Consider the following 20534-nt stretch of genomic DNA (forward strand, 5'->3'; position numbering starts at 1 on the left):
CTGCCCCCTCAGTTGTGTTGAAGTCCCCAGGACAGTAGGCAGGGGTGGTGGAGGACAGGAGTGACCACTGTCCTCACTCCCCTCCTCCCCATACCTTCCCCCTGCTCTGCCCTTTGAGGGATGTGTGACCTTCTCCTTGATGGTCCCTACTCTTCCCCTTCTACTCCCATTACTGTGTGCTGCCTCTTCCTGGGGAGTTAGTACTTATATTTTTCAGGGGGAGGGAAGAGAGGAAGGAGGAGAATCAAGGTTCTGTCCCAGAGACAGGAAAATGTGAGACTGGAAAAGGGGCAAAAGCAGGGAATGCAAAGGTAGTACCTTCATAAGATGGGGTTGTTTGGGTCAGGACCTAAACATCATTATACTAGAATAACTATCAGGGTAAATAAAGTCAAGGGGAGCAAAAGAAGGAGCACTAGGGCCAGAGGCAGGACAAGATACAGAATTGTAGGCTACAGAGTAAACTGGGAAAGACCCAGGAACTATAGATGCTTCCTGGAAGTAGAGGGATACAGCTACAGACTCCCCATCCCTCATGCTCCCCAGCTCCAGCCATGGCCCTTTCTTCTCATACCCCTCCCACAGGACAGAAGCTGTGGCCCTGCCATGTCATTGTGTTATTGTGTACCCTGCATGTTCCCCACCTTTCACTCCCTCCTTTTGTACAGAGCCTATTACAACATTTTAAGTTAAAAAAAAAAGAAGAAGAAGAAAGGAAAATAAGTGACCAAGACTGTGAGGGTTAGGGGAATCAGAGGATACAGAGTTAGGGGACATACATCTCTCCTGGAGGAGGGGACAGAGTGTGGAGACCTGGAAGGTGGAGCCCATCCAGGTGATTTCACATGAAGTGTCTGAAACTTGAGGGGTGGGAGAAGGGAAGAGGTGAGGAGGCAGGGGCGGAGTCAGAGGCAGGGGAAGAGACTGGAAGAGACAGAGATAAGAGAAGCAAGGAAGAGAGATGGAAGGGAGGACAAGAGAAGGAACAGGGATGGAGAGGCAGCAAAAGGAGACATATGGGAGGAGATGTGTGAGGAGAAATTAAAAGGCACACAGGATGAAACTCACAAAGATGTGATGGGAAAAGAGACCCTCAGAGACTGAGGGAGGGAAGTAGGGAGGGAGAGAGCCAGAAGGAAGAGCTGAGGGTGGACTCAGGGCAAGAAAATCAGAGACAACAAAGTACTTGCAGTCAGAGAGACAAACAGACCCACAGACAGACAGATCTGCTTGACAGAGATGAAGGTGAAGGAGGTAAAGACAGGGGAGCGGGGGTGGGGGGGGAGGAAGAGAGAGAGAAGGAGGTAAGTGTGGAGCAGGAGAGGGTTCCAGGTCAGGGAGAAGGATATACATTTAGGATCTTCTTCCATCTCACCTGGTCCCTGCTGAGCCCAGTCTCCTCTCAGGTGCTACCAGGTGGTGGATGTGCCCAGAAAGTACATCTTCTTTCCATGAAGCTATTGCCATAGCTGCCCCATGCTCTTTCTTAGTGCAAACCCCAGATCCCAGAGACCCTACATGGATATGAATACTGACTCTCTTCCCCTTTCTCCCAAAATCCTGCATTCAAAAGACACCTGAGCTCAGGCCTACATATTTCAGAGTTAATGCAGCCAATCATAACCAGAGGAAAGGGGATTTGAGGCCAAGAAGAAGCAGAAACAGAGGCTGGTGGGCAAGGGAAGCTGATAAGCTCTGGGGAAAGTGCTGGGGACCGACTGGTTAGGGATCACATGGAGAAGAGGGAGGAGAGGGTAAGGACAGGGACTATGTCTGCATTGAGAGCTAAACAAGCAACATGCAAAGAAAAAGCAAAATAACATACTAGTGATTGTCCATTAATTTGGGATCAAGCATGCAGACACCTTCTTTTCAGTCACAATGAAGCCTCCAAGCAGCTCTTCACTATAGGGCCTCCACAAATATACATATGAAATTCCCAAAAGAAGAAACAAGGCAGAAATAGAGACACTGAGGGGCACCTGGGTGGCTCAGTTGGTTAAGCATCCAACTTCGGCTCAGGTCATGATCTTGCAGTTTGTGAGTTTGAGCCCCGAGTCAGGCTCTGTGCTGACAGCTTGCTCAGAGCCTTGAGGCTGCTCTGGATTCTGTCTCCCTTTCTCTCTTCCCCTCCCCTGTTCATACTCTGTGTCTGTCTCTTTCCAAAATAAATAAACATTAAAAATTTTTTTTTAAAGAAATAGAGACACTGAGGCCAGTGTACATGCTTGAATCTAGGTTTTCAGGGAACAGTAAAGAAGCAACCAGCTAAGTATGTGAAGACAGTATTTTTCCCAGACTTTCCTGGGGCTCTGCAAAGACTAGCTCCCCCAGCTCCTCTCAGGGCCAGGGGAGACCCTAAGAACCTTAACTCAAGCAATCTAAAGGGGAGTTGTTCTCTCAGTCTTGTTCCCCGCCAGCCACATTTGAAGGTCCCAGAGACCAGAAGTCTAGTTATAGCTAAAGCCCAATGAGTCTCCTAAGCAGCAGGAGGGAAGGTAGAGAGGGAACCTTCTAGAAAAGTCCTGCAGAGTTGACCAGGGAGAAAACCCAGCAGGTCCATCCCACTCACATGGATGCTTAGCTTGATAAAAAAGTTTGATAAAGTTCGGGATGTTCAGGGCTTCCATGTAATTAAATCATGAACTGCATACTTACATTTCTTCTCCAACTCCTACCCTTTATCCATCTCTCCCCCATGGACACACATCTTTTATGAAGCACACTGAATCCGATCCTAGAAATCATTACAACTGTACACAGTTCTTTTGAATAAATTTCATTTATGCAAAAAAATTCATCCTCTATAACAAGCTACAGAGCAGGTATCAGTGCTACTATTTTATAGATGATGAAACTAAGACACAGAGAGGTTAAGTAACTTGCCTCAAGTCACAGAGCTGGTAAGGGAGGAGCAAAGAATCAAATGACTGCACTGTGGTGCCCCCTCCTGCAGGTTCTGCCCTGGGAAGCAGCCAGGCTTGGGGCCTGTTGTGTGAGGGAGAAGTTACTCCCCAGAGGGCAAAAGACCTGCCTCCTGCGGCCCTTCTCAGCATGTTCTGACCAGGAGAGCATTGTCAAGTTTAGGCCTTATCTGGGAAGTGGGGAAGTCACACCTTACCCTCTGAAGATGAAAGTCTAAACCAGATCATTGATCGAAGATCTGTGAGCTTTAAAACATAGAATTCAAGCCATGGAAACGGTGGGTGAAGGGGATAGTCAAGTTAACGTTGCCAAAGCCTTCAGTCTTCCCATTACCTTCCCCACACCTATCCCTGTCTCCCTCTCCCTCTTTTGGTCTCCTGACCCCACGGGCCTCTTCCCCACCTGTCTAGGCCCTGGCAGCTGTCTCCCCACCAGCCATGGATCACTAGCCTATGCAGTCCAGGCTCAGTCATCCTCACAGCATATGAAGTCACCTCAGGGCACAGAGTCAGCCTTCTTGTCCACCCAGGCCAGGGTCACTGTGGAGCTTCAACCATGGCACATTTTGCATTGCTGCCCCCAAATGTCCAGCACCACTGCCACGCCATCACATCCCACCCTTGGAGAGGTGGCTCTCCAGGTCATTTCAGCCCAAGTTCCCTGACCCTCTCTCGGGCAGTCACAGCTTCCTCCATACTTCTGCCTCCCTAACACATATCTCCCAACATGCACACATACACACCTACACAATTCTGCCTCAGTAGGCAATCAGATTTCCTACTCCAACATTATGCACTTACTGAGAGCTCTGACTTATCTGACTCTCTCCTCTCCATTTTCCTGCTCCTTGCTAACTAAATGAGTATTGTTCTACTTATCTCCTAGGGCACCTTCTAGACTTCTGGGCTTTCCTCCATCTTCCCTCCTTTGCATCATCCATCATCTAAGTCATGGAGCCTGTCCAGTTGCCCTTGACCAACTCATCTCACAAAAATTTGAAAGAGAGCACCCAGAATGCTGTACCTCCCTGTGTTAGGTCTCAGCCTCATCTCACCAGCTGCCAGGAGCTCTTGCAGGACAGGGCCCCTGCTCCTTCCTCTGGGTCTCCCCTGTGTGCCCAGCACACATAGAGGGTAGAGTGTGTGACTCACTGATTCTGCTCCCTTGGAGAAAGAGGGAACTAAGAAACCCAAGCAGGGTCATCATCTGAGCCTACACTGGCCTGAGAGGTGTAGTGTCAGGGAAGCAGACAACTGGAGGGAATCCATCTCTAGTGGGGCAGTGCTTTCCTTTAGAGATCCCAGGGCACCTGTGTGTGTGTACATGCACACACACACATGCGCATACACACCTGACATCCACAGATGGGAGAAGAGAATGTGTATGTGAAACTCTAGGAGTCCAGGTCCTATATGGAGGTGAGAGTGTTTCAGGAGCTGGACTCCCAGACCCTCTGCAGCCCCAGAAGACACAAGCCCATGACTGCAGGGACAGAGGGCAGCCAGTCCTGCCACCGCACGATGAATGCAGGCTGGAATTTGGGCAACCTCCATTCTCCTAGGTTTGAATTTGCTCTATTCAGGGTACAATTCACATTGTTTCCTGTGTTCTGTGTTTCAGTCCCATTCTCATCCTCCCTCCTTGTCCACACTCACAAGCATTTCCTGTGTTCAGAGCTTAGAGCACTTATTAGGCTGAATCATATGAAATTCCTGATATTCAATTGGTTTTGGCTTATACTATCTATTACTTTGGTTCTTCTCTCTTCTAAGCATTTTTCTGGACTCCAGCCTAAGGAGACAGGGAAGCAGATTGAGGAAGGGCAAATAAAAGCTATTATGCATTGACAGCGTACTATGTGCCCTTACCACAGTGCTAATTCTTACTACAGTCCCATGAATTATTCCCTGCAGCCCCTGCAATTATTTCTTACCGTTTACATGTGAGTGAGTCCAGGTGAAGAGGCTACATGGAGAGGAACAGAGCTGGGATTCCAGCTCAGCCCAAGACCTCCTGCTTCACCACTGCCCCACACAACCAGGAGAATCCTGGCAGAGACTGGGAGCCAGAGGCAATGGCTGCAGCTTCACAACAGGAAGGGGGAGAAGGAAACAGGCCAAACTGGAACTCTGGAGGGGCCAGAAAGGCCCCCATGGAAGGGGGTTGGAAGCTCAGCAACCACACCCAAAACCCACCTAGAGAAGGGTCAGTCTGAAAAATAACCCAGGCAGAAACAGACAGAAGGCTTAGACAGGAAATGGGAGGTGGCAGCTGCCTGGGACAGAGCAAGGGAGGGAAGAAGGAAGAAATGCAGTGGGAGGCCTGTGTAGACAGAGCAGAAATGCTATGATGCTGAGGAACAGGGCTATAGGTCCAGGGGATCAGGGAGGGAGCAATAGTGGTTACATGGGGAGGAAAGATAAAGTCCAGGCAAAAGGACAAAAAGCAGGAAGGAGGGAGATACCCTGTGGAACAGATGTGGGATTGAGGCAAACAGAGGAACCCAGGGTTAGAGGCAGTGCTTAGTGAGGGAGTAAGAGTCAGCCTCAAAGAGGGCAGGGGTGGGTGGACAGGGTGGTGGGATTGGGGAAGGATTGAAGCAGGGACAACACACACACACACACACACACACACACACTCACAGGCCCTTCCAAGGCAAAAGGAACAATTGTCTGGTCATTTGCTCCAAGGTCCCAGTAAGCATACCCACCCCACCACCCCAAATCCTAGCAGTATTTTGGAAGTGATGAAGGCAGGACCACAGGGATTGGAGAAGGGGAGGGGAGAAGGATGTCATGAGCCATTGTGTATGTGTCCTTCTGTGCCTGGTAGTGCTGTGCCCTATCAGGCACCCACATCCCTGGCTCTTTCACTTGACTATATAAACAGGGTTATTTGCTTAATCTCTCTAAGCCTCAGTTTCCTCATCTACAAGGAACCTTACCTGACTTCCCTTACTGGATTAACATAAGAATTTGATAAGATACAAACAAACTATCATGCACTCCTGGTGGAAGTGTAACTGGGACCACCATCCTGAAGCACAGTCTTAGTGGAATTAAGAATGCACACACCCTCTCAGCCCACAATCCCTCTCTGAGGTAAACACCCTAAGGAAACTCTCTCCTTAGTCCATAAGGAGGCCCATATGAGTATGTTCATTACAGGACTGTTTGTGGTGGGAGGAAGTTGGAAGCTAGGCCAGCGTCTGTTACTAGAAGCATATATAAGTAAAATGTGTTGTATGTACACAGTGAAATATTACACAGCAGCCAGAAATAATACAGCAGATTTATAGAAAGCAACTTGGGTAGATCTCACAAACAATATTAGGGAGGAAAAACAAAAGCAAGATGAGGGGTATAACACAATGCTATTTATGTACATTTTTAAAACAGCCAAAATATGCTGCATATTTGTCAAGGCTACACACATATATCTGTTAAAAATGTCATGTCATTCCTCTGCTCAAAACCTTCCACTGGTTTCCTTTTTTTAATTAATTAATATTTTTTAACTTACATTCTAGTTAGCCTACAGTGCAACAGTGATTTCAGAAGTAGATTCCTTAATGCCCCTTACCCATTTAGCCCTTTCCCCCTCCCACAACCCCTCCAGCAACCCTCTGTTTGTTCTCCATATTTAAGAGTTTCTTATGTTTTGTCCCCCTCCCTGTTTTTATATTATTTTTCCTTCCCTTACCTTATGTTCAACTGTTCTGTGTCATAAAGTCCTCATATGAGTGAAGTCATATGATATTTCTCTTTCTCTGACTATCTAATTTTGCTTAGCTTAATACCTTCTAGTTTCATCCACGTAGTTGAAAATGGCAAGATTTCATTATTTTTGATTGCCAAGTAATACTCCATTATACATATATATATACCACATCTTCTTTATCCATTCATACATCAATGGACATTTGGGCTCTTTCCATAATTTGGCTATTGTTGATAGTGCTGCTATAAACATTGGGGTGCATATGTCCCTTTGAAACAGCATACCTGTATCCCTTGGATAAATACCTAGTAGTGCAATTGCTGGATCTCTTTTGCACTGCTGGTGGAAATCCACTGGTTTCCTTTTGATTCAGTGTAGAAGCCAAAGTTCGCATTTACAATGGCCTACAAAGTCCTACAGTATTGGTCACTGACCCAGCTACCTCTCAGCCTCTGTTTCTCTGTCTTCCCACTCATCATTCTCTAGCCACTGGTCTCCTAACCATTCTGACTTCCTAAAATACCAGGCAAGACTCTACCTCAGGGTCTTAGTACTTGCTGTCCCCTATAACTGCACCACCTTTACCCCAGATAACCAAGTAGTTGCTCCCTTCCCCACATTTGGTGTAATAGCACGTTAATAGCAAGACCTACCTTATTCACCCCATATAGATCTGCAGTCTGCTCCTAATCACCCACAACATAACTTATCCCCATGCCCCTTTTTTTATCCCTATCATGACTGTGTCTGCTTTCAAACCACAGGTCATCCCACCTCCTATTTCCAGGAACTTTGCTTCAGCTTTTCTAAAGATGTAAACGCAGACATTCAGTTCCTATTACCAACCTTGCTTCTGTCAAACCTCATTGCTTTTTTATAAAATTAGTTGCACAAATGACCAGTTTTTCACAATCTCAACTCTTGATTCCTTAATTAATGTAATTTTCCATTCTCCTCTTTCTGGGATGGCTCAAACAGAGAGTTCCACTTAGAAGCAAATTAAATGGCTTCTCTTAGTACCTTCCATGAGGGTGTTCTAGGAGAGGAGAGGTGGTTAGGTGTGTGGTGTACATACGAGGGAGTCTGTATATTAGGCTAGAAAGTAAGAAACAGGAGGGGATTGCATTGTGGTCACTGTTTCTCCTTCTATGCAAACCTCTTCTGCTTGTAGAAGATTTATAGGGACTCCTCCAAGTAGCCCAGCATCTTAGCCATAAACTTCCCAGAAATAAAAGTCATTTATGTTCCCTTGAGAGGCAACAAAAAATAAATATCAGGGTTTGGTACAAACACACCAACCATGGCTGAGAGTGGAAGGCAGCCAGTTCCTGATGATTCATTGAACTCCTTTCTGATTTGTATACACGCACACACATACACACACACACACACACACACACACATCATACACAGGAGTCTATCAAATATGCTTATGTTTATAGACCACTGAGATAAATGTACCTCAGTCCTTGGTGCATATTTCCACCCAAATTCAAGCACATATGTCCAGAGAGTAGGACATATATGACTTTCAATGTTGTGCTTTGTGAATGTATATACCCATCGTCTCCCCCTTTCCAAAGTCCTGACTGCAGGGTGGGGTCTGGTGAGGGGCAATGAGAGAATGTCTGAGTAGAAGTTTGCATGTGTCACTAAGTGTTTCTCCAACTACACTCCACAAAACAAATAGAAAATTTTTTTTTCAGTATTTGGAATTATCCACTATCTTTCAATTACCTCTATGCCATCAAGTTTCAGTGCTCATTTATCCCTTACTGAGTGTCTGCTCAATACAGAATATAGCTCAGGGATTAAAGGCACCAGCTTTGCTTAAACTTGGGACAAATCCTACCTTCACTATTCACTTTACACAAATGACTTAACCTCAATGAGCCTTAGTTTCAATTTTTGTAAAATGAGTATAGCACTACTCAACTCATACACTTCTGTATTAAATAGGTGATTATGGGGGTTCATTTGGTTGAGCATCTGACTTCAGCAAAGGTCATGATCTCACAATGTTTGGGTTCAAGCCCCGCGTCAGGCTCTGTACTGACAGCTCAGAGCCTGGAGCCTGCTTTGGATTCTGTGTCTCCATCTCTCTCTGCCTGTTTCTTGCTTGCTCTTGCTCACTCTCTCTCACTCTCTCTCTCTGTAAAATAAATAAACATTGGGGGAGGAGCCAAGATGGCAGAACCGGCAGAAAAAGATGGAAGTTTTTTTGTGTCTCGCATCCATGAAATTCTGCCAAATCAACGCTAAACCATCCTGCATGCCTAGAAAACTGATCTGAGGATTAACACAACAATCTGCACAACCGGAACCACAGAATTCAGCAGGTACACAGCGCAGAGAGGTGAACTGGGGGAGAGAAGCCGCCATGGGCAGGGAGCTGTTTTTGCTATCAGCGAGAAGACAGAGTGGGGTGGGGGGGATACAGGAAAAGCATCCCCCTTCAAGCAGCTGGAGAGAGAGTGGAAAGGTGGAAACAGCCACAGGGACTGAACAAAAAAGGGAGAAAGGAGAATGGAGAGGGTTTAAATTCCATTAAGACTATAAACAGGGGCAGCGCAGAGTCTGAAACTCCGCAGCTTGATACCTGGTGGTGCTCTGGTGAGAAGGGCGAATCCCCAGGAGCAGAGTGAAGTCCAGGGTCTTCGGGCCACAAAGGGAGAGGAGGTTCCCCTGCTAGGAGGACATCTGGTAGAGTCTGTGACACCCCACAGGCAAAGGCCCCAGAAGATCCAGGAGAGAAACCACATTCACTGGTGCTGGAACAAGGTCTTCAGGGGTGAAGCCAGCATCACAGTCCCAGACTTCAAGCTATACTGCAAAACTGTAATCATCAAGACAGTATAGTACTGGCACAAGAACAGACACTCAGATCAATGGAACAGAATAGAGAACCCAGAAATGGACCCACAAACATATGGCCAACTAATCTTTCACAAAGCAGGAAAGAATATCTAATGGAATAAAGATAGTCTCTTCAGCAAGTGGTGCTGGGAAACCTGGACAGTGACATGCAGAAGAATGAACCTGGACCACTTTCTTACACCATACACACAAAAATAAACTCAAAATGGATGAAAGACCTCATGTAAGACAGGAAGCCATCAAAATCCTTGAGGAGAAAGCAGGCAAAAACCTCTTCGATCTTGCCCGCAGCAACTTCTCACTCAACACACCTCTGGAGGCAAGGGAAACAAAAGCAAAAATGAACTATTGGGACCTCATCAAAATAAAAAGCTTCTGTACAGCGAAGGAAACAATCAGCAAAATTAAAAGGCAACCAACAGAATGGGAGCAGATATTTCCAAATGACATATTAGATAAAGCGTTAGTATCCAAAATCTACAAAGAACTTATCCAACTCAACACCCAAAAAACAGATAATCCAGGGAAGACATGGGCAAAAGACATGAATAGATACTTCTCCAAAGAAGACATCCAGGTGGCCAACTGACACATGAAAAAATACTCAATATCACTCATCATCAGGAAATACAAATCAAAACCACAATGAGATACCACCTGACACCTGTCAGAATGGCTAAGCTTAACAACTCAGGCAACAACAGATGTTAGCGAGGATGCAGAGAGAGAGGATCTCTTTTGAACTGCTGGTGAGAATGCAAACTGATGCAGCCACTCTGGAAAACAGTATGGAGGTTCCTCAAAAAATTAAAAATAGTACTACCCTATGACCTAGCAATTGCACTATTAGGTATTTATCCAAGGGATACAGGTGTGCTGTTTCAAAGGGACACATGTGCCCCAATGTTTATAGCAGCACTATCAACAATAGCAAAAGTATGGAAAGAGCCCAAATGTCCATCGATGGATGAATGGATAAAGAAGAGGTGAGATACACATACACACACACACACACACACACACACACACACAATGGAGTATTACTTGGCAATCAAAAAGAATGAAATCTTGCCATTTGCAACTATGTGGATGGAACTAGAGGGTATTATGCTAAGCAAAATTAGTTAGTCAGAGAAAGACAAATATCATATGACTTCACTCATATTAGCACTTTAAGACACAGAACAGATGAACACAAGAGAAGGGAAGCAAAAATAATATAAAAACAGGGAAGCAGAAAAACATAAGAGACACTTAAATATGAAGAACAAAGAGAAGGTTACTGGAGGGGGTGTGGGAGGGGTATAGGCTAAATGGGTAAGGGGAATTAAGGAATCTACTCCTGAAATCAGTGTTGCACTATGTGCTAACTGGTATATAAATTGAAAATATAAAATAAATAATAAATAAAGAATTAAACAAACATTAAAAAATTGTTGATTACGACAAGTGCTTGGAACAAAATATAGGGTATAGTATTCAGTAAATGGTAGCTATTATTATCATCATCATTTGGGGGATATTGGAGATGTAAAGAAGTAATACATAAAAGAGGTGTTCTTTTCCCCTAGGAGGTTTTTAAATCTCATCAATGATACAAGATAAATACATGGAGAGAGGCACAACATGAAAACCTGAAACTGTTATTTGAGCCCTAACATGCATTTATTCTCCATAATCCAAGCCCTGTTTTAAAATTCTACCAGATTTAAAGCCTCTAATAAGATTTTCTCCTGTCATTCATCATCCCCATGAATCGCCACCTCATATACCCATCACATCCACACCAATCTTCCATTTCAAGAAGTTAACTGGAGAGTTTCTGGAATAAAAAACATTTTGATAGTTCATTTTGTAAATTTCCTTGTTTCTGGGCAGGAGCCCATCTGAGGCATTCCGAACCCAAGTAAGACAACCATCCTCATGGCCAGAGGTCCTGCACCCTCCCATCTCCTCTAGTCATGCTCAAATCTCAGAAAATTCTACCTCATGCTCAATATCAATCATTTTTACTTTAATATTGGCCTCTCTTTATCACCCATTCTGATTGAAGATGAAGTACACGAACCCTCAAACGCTGAAGAAAATTCTTCAATGCCCACCTGGTAACATTGTTTTATTGCCAATGCTCCAAGGTCCCTGGAAATATAGGTCTCTTTTATTTTAATATTGACCTATTAAAAATCACCAAAAGATCCCTTAAAAAGCATTAATTTGGTCCTTACCAGGGTATATATAACTCCTTATGCAATCGTCTGGTCTCTCCTTAAAGGTTTTGATAGATGAAAGTATCCCTAATTTCTAGGACAGATAGTTAAGAACTCCTATTTCATCCCCCAACCTCTATAGTTTCCTCATTTAGTATCATCATGTTATTACTCATTTGATTAAGAGACAGTACAACCCTGAGGCGGGGCATGACTACTATGACCTCCCCAGTCCCTTTCAGGCCATCACATGAAGTAGGGGAAACAATTGGCATCAGTCCTGACTCACACAATGCTTGCCCCGGGGGAGCCCCCGAGGACCAGGCAGACTCCAGCGTGGCCACAGCAGGCACTTTCCCAAAGTGGGTGGAGTGTGAAGCTTGGGGACAGGAGGGCAGCCAGGACACATATTTCTCTGTCTTTCCCAAATTCAATTTCCCCAGCCTAAGACCCTCCTCTTGTGCTCCCAGTTCCAAAGTTTTCAGACCTTCAATAGTGCTCATCTGAGGCCAGACACCTATCATCCTTGATCTAAAGTCAGTGCTTCTCAAACCTGATCATACAGATCACTTGGGAGCCTGTTAAAAATTCAGATTCTGAATCAGTAGGTCTTGGTTTGGGTCTAAGATTCTGCATTTCTTTTCTTTCTTTCTTTCTTTTTTTTTTTTTAATACAGGATTCGCACTCAACGCAGAGCCCAATACAGGGCTTGACCTCACAACCCTGAAATCAAAACCTGAGCTAAGAACAAGAGTAAGATGCTTAACTCACTCAGCCACCCAGGTGCCCCTAAGACTCTGCATTTCTAACAAGCTCCCAGGTGACACCCATGCTGCTGGTCCACGGACCACACTTTGAAGAGCAAGGATGTAGATGACTGGAGCAGGTGCTACAACTGTCTCCCAGGAAGAGTCTATCTGTCCACATCCTTCTGTCTTTCCTCCTTCTCTCACATCCTCCAGATGGCAATGAGAATCGTATTCCATTCCTTCCTGATTCAGGAATCTCACTCCATGACACGATCTACAATACAAATCTGGCTCACAAATTCCCTTCAAGTGTGAAAACACACATCCCTCACAATATTCTCATTCTTTCATGACTGTTAGAGGTCTGTGTAGCCCAGATTACTGTCCCATTTCTTTTCCAAATCACCTGTCCCTCTTTTATTTACCAAAGTATCTCTTGATCAATGCCTCTTTCTCAGTTTCTACTCATACCTTCCTTCCAAAGGAATGATGTCTCAATCCCTGTCCAGTTACTAATTCCTCCTACTTCAGTCTGTGTCTCTCCCCATTTGGACTATACGTTCTCTCTCCCAAAAGAATCTTAGATGCTCTCACAAGGTTTTTGCACCAGGCTCTCAAAAAAGCATCTAAAGGAGTAAGTATATGGGTAATCCTGCCTCTAGCAGGCTTCCCTGGAATCACCTACTACCTGTTGGGAAGATGAGAAATTCCACAAGTAAAAAAGTAGCTTCCAACCCCTCCCTCCCAGGGCAGATCCATACATAAATACAATAGAAAACCACTGGCCCTCTATACCAACCATAAAACTCTGACTGCCTCAAGAAAGATGCCTGTTGTGCCCAAGTTGGAATCAGTCTCATCTTCAGGGATTCCATGGAGCCAGCTGGTTGGGCCTTCTATAAACTTGCTACTTCACTCCCCTCCCCACAGCCCATGGGAATAGATGCAATGGGACCAAAGGAGGTCATGTCAGGCATTTTCCTGCCCAGGGCTGTATTTTCCCTGTTGCTATTTGAATGAACACTGTTCTTACTGTTGGGTCTAGAGGAAGGAGAGAACCTACTCCTTGCCCTGAACAAGACTCCACTCTGATGGAACAGGACAGTCACCAGAACTCAGGCATAACCACACTAAGGCAAAAGTAGAAGTGCCTGGGTACAGTTCTAGATTCTGGGTACAGATCCAGATACAGTTCTAGATATAGTTTGAATGGAGAGAATGCTGTTTGTCAATTCTTGCAGAAGAATTCTCACAGAAGATAGTTAAAGGAATAACACAGTGCTAGCCTGAAAGGTAGAAGAATTTCTGTACCAAAGAAATGTGGAAGGTTCAATTCAATTTAACATAAATTTGTTAAATGCTCATAATGTGCCTGGTCCCAGCTGGATGCTCTGGGGCGGTGAAAAAGATACACTCCTTACCTATGATCTACAATCAAGAACAAAATGAAGAAAATAAAGACACTCAGATAACTTTGGTATCTTAATTTTTTTTTAATTTCAGCTTTATTGAGGTATAACTGATATATAAAATTGTAAGATATTTAAAGTGTACATTGTGGTATTTTTATGGACATATTCATTGTGAAATGATTCACTATGATTTCCCCACTGTGAAAGGATTAATATGGTACTTTAAGTGTTTCATTAAATGAAGATAAGTGTTCAAAGGTCACCTTTTGCTTCCCTCACTTCATCTTTACATACCGAAGGACATCAGTTGGCACTTTGGTTTTCTATTTGAGGTCCCTGGAGCAGCAGCAGCAGCATTTAGGAGCTTGTTAGAAGTACAAGTTCTGGGTCCCACCCAAGCCTACTGAATTCCAAAATCTGGGGTGGGACCCAGCAGTGCTTTCACGGGCCCTCCAGGCGAGGTGACATACACTAAAATTTGAGCACCGCTGAGCAGAGTACTATTCCTGGCCTCTATCCACCCACCCTTCTCACTGTGACTTGATTAGTGAGTTGAAGAGACAGCACTGAGTATGCCCAGCTCAGCCCCAGTTTTTGTTGGTTTTCTTTCTGTATCCAGAACCAACCTGCCCAGAACACATGCATTCCAACCTGCTCATACAGGAGAAAATCTAATAAAATCAGACTCTCTCTAGTGGTGGAGGGTGGGGGATGTTCAGCGCAACTTGCAATGAGGATTAAATAGAATTTAATGATGCAGGATTGGCAACCCAATTAGGCTGCAGATCTACAGCTGATGGTTTAATCATCTCTATGTCTTGATTATCAATTGGTTCCAAACATAGGTAGGGGAAATTGGGGTGTTACTTATTGTACCTCTACAGCTCCAACAATGGGTTGTAGTAAAAAGTGGGTTCAGATCACATGCAGTAGAGAGACATATTTAAGATAATAACAGGGCATAAGAACCAGAGGAAATCATAGAATCTTTTAAGTAAAAAGAACATTAGAAAGTATTGGTTCTGACCTCTCATGTTACAGATAAATAAGCATAGCATTTAAGGCACTGACTGGCTTGCTCAAGGTCACATTGCCAATTAGTGGTAGAAACAAGACCAGAACATAGGACACCTGGCTCTCAGCTGTTCACTTTCTGAACACTGGACCAAAACAGACAACCATAGAGAAATTTTGAAGTCCAAAAATGTAGATATTGCCAAGTAGAAGAATTAACCCCAGGGATTTTCAGTATGGGTAGTGGGTTCAAAGCCAAAGTGCTTTGTGCTCAGAGGAAAGCTCTGGCTCCAATCGACCTGTGCACATTCTGTTGGCCCCTCCCACAGCCAAGGCTCAAGCGACACGCCATGTTCAGTATGGTCTAAACACTGCTCGTTCTCCTTTGCTTTTCTTTGTGGTGTTCACTCTGCGTACAATCTCTCCCTGCTGTCCATGTGTGGCAAAATCCTATCTGTCCCTGGAGAGAGAGAACTCAAATGGCATTCCTCTACAAAGTCTTCTCTGATTTCACAGATCAACCCTCACCACTGTGTCAGCCACAGATGATCTTCCTCCACTCTGAATTCCTAGGACACTTTATTTGCATATTCCTTATGACAACACTTTCCACTTTGTGTTACAGCTATGCTTTACCTCTTATATTACAATATAAGCTCCTTAAAAGCAGGGGCTATATCTCTTTTTTGTTTTTTTTCTAGTTTCTTTTATTTATTGAAGTATAATTAATACACAGTGTTGTTATATTACTCATATATACAATATAATAATTTAAAAATTTCACACATTTCTCCATGCTCATTAAGATATTAAGTATACTCTTAATTCCCTTTATCTAAATCACACATCCCTCTGGGGCACCTGGGTGGCTCAGTCGGTTAAGCATCCTACTTCGGCTCAGGTCATGATCTCGAAGTCAGTGAGTTCAAGTCCCACATCAGAAGCTCTGTGCTGACAGCTCAGAGCCTGGAGCCTGGTTCATATTCTGTGTCTCTCTCTGCTCCTCCCTCACTCACACTCTGTCTCTCTCTGTCTCTGAAAAATTAATAAATGTTAAAAAAAATTTTTTTAATCACCCATCTCTCTACCCATCTCTCCTTTGGCAACTACCTGCTTGTTCCCTGATTTAGGAATCTAGGACAGTTTTTGTTGTTGCTGTTTTGTGAGTGAGTGTGTGTGTGTGTGTGTGTGTGTGTTTTGTTTTTGTTTGTCTGCCTTTTCTCCTTTCTTTCTTTCTTTTTAATTTGTTTTATTTCTTAAATTTCTCATAAGAGCAAAAACATATGGCATTTGTCTTTCTCAGATCGACATATTTCAATTATCATTATACTCACCCAGTTCATCCATGTTGTTACAAATGTCAAGATTCCATTCTTCTCTATGGCTGAGCAATAGTCCATTATATATACATATGTGCCACATTTTCTTTATCCATTCATCTACTGATGGACATTTGGGTTTGCTTCCATGTCCTGGCTATTGTAAATAATGCTACAATAAACATAGGGGTGCATATATCTTTTCAAATGTTTTAATGTTTATTTTTGAAGGAGAGAAACAGAATCAGAGCAGGGGAGGGGCAGAGAGAGAGGGAGACACAGAATCCAAAACAGGCTCCAGGCTCTGAGCTATCAGCACAGAGCCTGATATGGGGCTCAAACTCACAATCTGTAGATCATGACCTGAGTGAAGTTGGTCACCCAACCGACTGAGCCACCCAGGCACCCCACACCTTTACAAATTAATGTAACCAAAAAGCTTTTGCTTTTGGTTTCCAGAAAAGGAAACCATCAACAAAACAAAAAGGCAACCTACTGAATGGGAGAAGATATTTCCAAATGATATATTCAATAAGGGATTAATACTCAAAATACATAAAGAACTTATACAACTCAACGCCAATGAAACAAATAATCCAATTAAAAAGTGGGCAGAGATCCTGAATAGATATTTTTCCAAAGAAGACATATAGATTGCCAACAGACTCATGAAAAGATGCTTAGCATCACTAATCATCAGGAAAATATAAATTAAAACTGCAATCACATCATCAAATATCATTTTATACCAGTCAGGATGGCTAAAATCAAAAAAAAAAAAAAAAAAAAAAAAAAAAAAAACAAAAAAAACAAGAAAATGTGTTGGCAAGGATGTGGAGAAAAAGGAACCCTCATGCACTTTTGGTGGGAATGTCAACTGGTGCAGCCACTATGGAAAACAGTATGGAGGTTCCTCAAAAATTTTGAAAAAGGAATTACCACATGATCCAGTAATTCTGCTACTGGATATTTTATTAAACAATCTCTACATGCAAAATGGGCTCACACTCACCACGCTGAGATCAAGAGTCAGCTATACTGACTGAACAAGCCAGGCATTCCCTACCTCCTAGCCACTAGTAGATATTTAACGAAGAAAAGGAAAACATTTTACAACTTTCTTTTAAAAAATAATTTTTTAAAGTCAGAAAGCAGCTAATGACACAACTGAAAAGGAGACAAGTTAAAAAAGGTGGGGGGAGCAAACACATATCCTTCACTTCACCATAAATACACAGCTCTTTTAGTGTTTCCCCCACCAACATCCCATGGGAGGCCTAGCTTTCCATGAACTCAGGAGTAAATTCCATTACTGTGCAGGGAAAACTTACTGCATTCAGGTGTGATGATTTCAAACAAATATGTACTGGCACTGCTGAGTTCAAGTTCTACAGTTTGGGCCCTAACTTAAGTGGGGTTAGTGACAAGGTTGTGCTGAACTCCATAGGCAAAGTTGATAGCAAACCCAATCAGAGTCCAGACACCAAATCGGGCCCAGGTGCCAGCTGTCATCTGCATCATAAGGTAAACATTCATGAAGATGCTCAGTACTGGGAGGAGAGGCAGAGCAGGGACCTTAAAGTGAAGGGGACTGGAGCTCTGCGGCTGTCTCCAGATGACCCCAGTGATCCCAGTGATGAGCATCAGGAGGAGCACAACCACTGAAATCCACGCTAGGTTTCCAGAAAGCAGAATTGGCCACTGGGCCAGCACCAGGCAAAGAAGAGTGAGCAGCAGAACAAGCAGTGAGGAGCAAACATAGACAACCCGGCCAGAGAGTGGAGTGGGGGTGGGGCTGCATGGAAAAAGTAGTCCCTGTAGAGTCAGCCTCTCTGCTGCAGATACATTCTGTTGCTGCACCTCTGCTTCATGTCCCCCATTCCTCCTATCAGGTTGATACCTGATGATGAGAACACAAAAAGCAACCAGAGAATAAGATACCAGCGTCCCAATTGACCTGAGGTCCACAAGATCAGTGATTCCAAAGAAGAATATCGTGATTGCTGCAATAATCGTAAATACCACAGTGGCCATGAATCTGGGGTATATACTGGTATAGATCCTGGTCAAGACAGGAAACAGGAGGCCATCTTCTGCCATCGTGCATATCACCCACTGTATGGGGGTCATAAAGCCCATGAAAATGCCACAAACACTACAGAAAAATCCAAAACCTACAACGTAGTAGGCAGGGGCCCAGCCAATATGGAGAAATGCCTCAGGCAAGGTGCTCCCAGGTTGAAGCTTGTAGTAAGGCACCATAAGTGTAAGTGCAGAAAAGACACCAAAATATACCACAAAGCAGATGAACAGTGAAATCACAATGCCCATGGGGATAGAACGCTGGGGATTCTGGACTTCTTTCACTCTGGTAACAATAATACTGAAACCTATAAATGTATAGAAACAAGTAGCTGCTCCACGGAAAATCCCCTGGAAGCCAAAAGGCACAAATCCTCCAGAGCCCAGAGGGCCCAACTTAGAAGTGTCATTGAGTCCAGCCTTTACGTAGTCCTCTTCTGTGAGCTGCCAGTTGTGCAGGTCCCCCTTAATGAAGCCAGAGATGATGACAAAACTGAGAACCAAAATTTTCACGAATATGAACCCTTTGGAAAGGGCGAATAACTCATAAAAATTCATATATTCAATTTCTCTAAGTAACAACAGAAGGGCCACAGCAAAGTAGCCTAGATTGTCTGCAAGGACTTGAGGAACATGCTGAGAGATGCTTTCACGCAGGGTCTGAGACATCTGGTTCCCAAGCAGGTTTTCAAAGGTTAAGACCCAGGTCATGGTATAAATAACTGTATCAGCAGTAAAGGACAGGATGAGGTTCCAGCCAGTGATGAAAGCCCAGAGTTCACCAATAATGACATAGGTATAGAGATATGAGGAGCCAGAATGGGGAACCCAGGCACTAATCTCAGCATAGCACAGCCCAGTCAACACAAAAGATAAGCCAGCCACCAAAAAGCAGATCACGATGGATGGTCCTGCTTGATTGCTGATCATCTCACGAGCCAGGATGTACACACCTGCGCCTATTGTGCAGCCCACACCCAGGGCCACTAAATCCAGAGTGCTCAGGCTTCTTTCAAAGGAAATCTCAAATACTTTTTCCTCCAGTGGACGTCTGTGTACCAGCTTTTGGCCAAATCTGTGAAATGCCTGACACAGCATTCTAGCTGGAATTGAAGAAGATTCTAAGGATTAGAGAGCTATAGCAAGCCTGGGGAGTGTTGGATCAGTTCAGTGAGGCTGAGTTAAGCTGAGTTGCGTTGGGGTAGCCAATTTCCCTTGTTCAAGATTCAAAGCTGCTGCTTCATATTTCTTCTAGTATGTGGTATTCTTCCATAATTCCTAGGTAAACAATAAATATTTATTGAATAATGTTGTTCAACCAAACAAAAAAACTCAGAAGTCGCATATAACTTGTTGCAGCCCAAATATCACAGAAACCGACACCAAAAGAAATTATAGAGAAATCAACTCTGCTTTCCCCCCTAAAAAAGTGCCAAATACCTTCCAACATTCTCCTTTTTTTGCACACCACATGACATAATCCCATTTGGATTCATCTAACTCATGTAGCTTTGTGTACTAATTAAGCTTTAAGACATAACAGGGTGAATATATTGTGCAATAATTTACACATGGGATATATGCATGGTGCTTGAGCTTGAGTTATGACACAGTTCACAGACTAGAGGTCCTTGTTGCAATTATAGAGCCATATTAAGAATATCATCTGAGGGGCGCCTGGGTGGCGCAGTCGGTTAAGCGTCCGACTTCAGCCAGGTCACGATCTCGCGGTCCGTGAGTTCGAGCCCCGCGTCAGGCTCTGGGCTGATGGCTCGGAGCCTGGAGCCTGTTTACGATTCTGTGTCTCCCTCTCTCTGCCCCTCCCCCGTTCATGCTCTGTCTCTCTCTGTCCCAAAAATAAATAAAAAACGTTGAAAAAAAAAAAAAGAATATCATCTGAGTTTAAAATACAAATATTTGCCCCTAGTTTTAAGACCCTTACCCCCAAATCAGCTAGCCAAGGTCTGATGTCATTTTTGCCTCCTTTATCCCCATTCTGCATCATCCATTTAGCTGTACTGATGTCACAGAATGTACAGTCCAACTCTTCACTTTACCCTCCTAGGCCCACATGGGTGCTGTGAAAAGAGAGGAAAAGGGAGAAAGGGGGATAACTACCTGCAAGGTAAGAAACAGGATTTCTGGAAAGAAAACACTGGAGAAATGGGTGCAGCAGGCAACCAAGAGTCCATTACTAAGAGGGGAGAAGAGCCAGAAAAGTCATTTTAT

At 43.9% G+C, this 20534-nt stretch overlaps 1 protein-coding gene across 3 annotated transcripts in view; it reads right to left on the reverse strand.

The window, feature by feature from the left end:
* Positions 1-19580, reverse strand: part of LOC125920139 (cationic amino acid transporter 3-like) — a 357875-nt gene extending 338295 nt beyond the window's left edge. For all 3 annotated transcript variants that reach the window (XR_007456965.1, XM_049627137.1, XM_049627139.1), the window contains exon 1: positions 18124-19580. Coding sequence is in view for 2 of the 3 variants with exons in the window: in XM_049627137.1 (XP_049483094.1) it covers positions 18124-19403 (1280 nt within the window). In the remaining variant the exon portion in view is untranslated. The remainder of the gene's footprint in view (positions 1-18123) is intronic.
* Positions 19581-20534: the final 954 nt, after the last annotated feature.

The sequence above is a fragment of the Panthera uncia genome, chromosome B4 (assembly GCF_023721935.1).
Source record: "Panthera uncia isolate 11264 chromosome B4, Puncia_PCG_1.0, whole genome shotgun sequence".
Taxonomy (NCBI): Eukaryota; Metazoa; Chordata; class Mammalia; order Carnivora; family Felidae; genus Panthera; species Panthera uncia.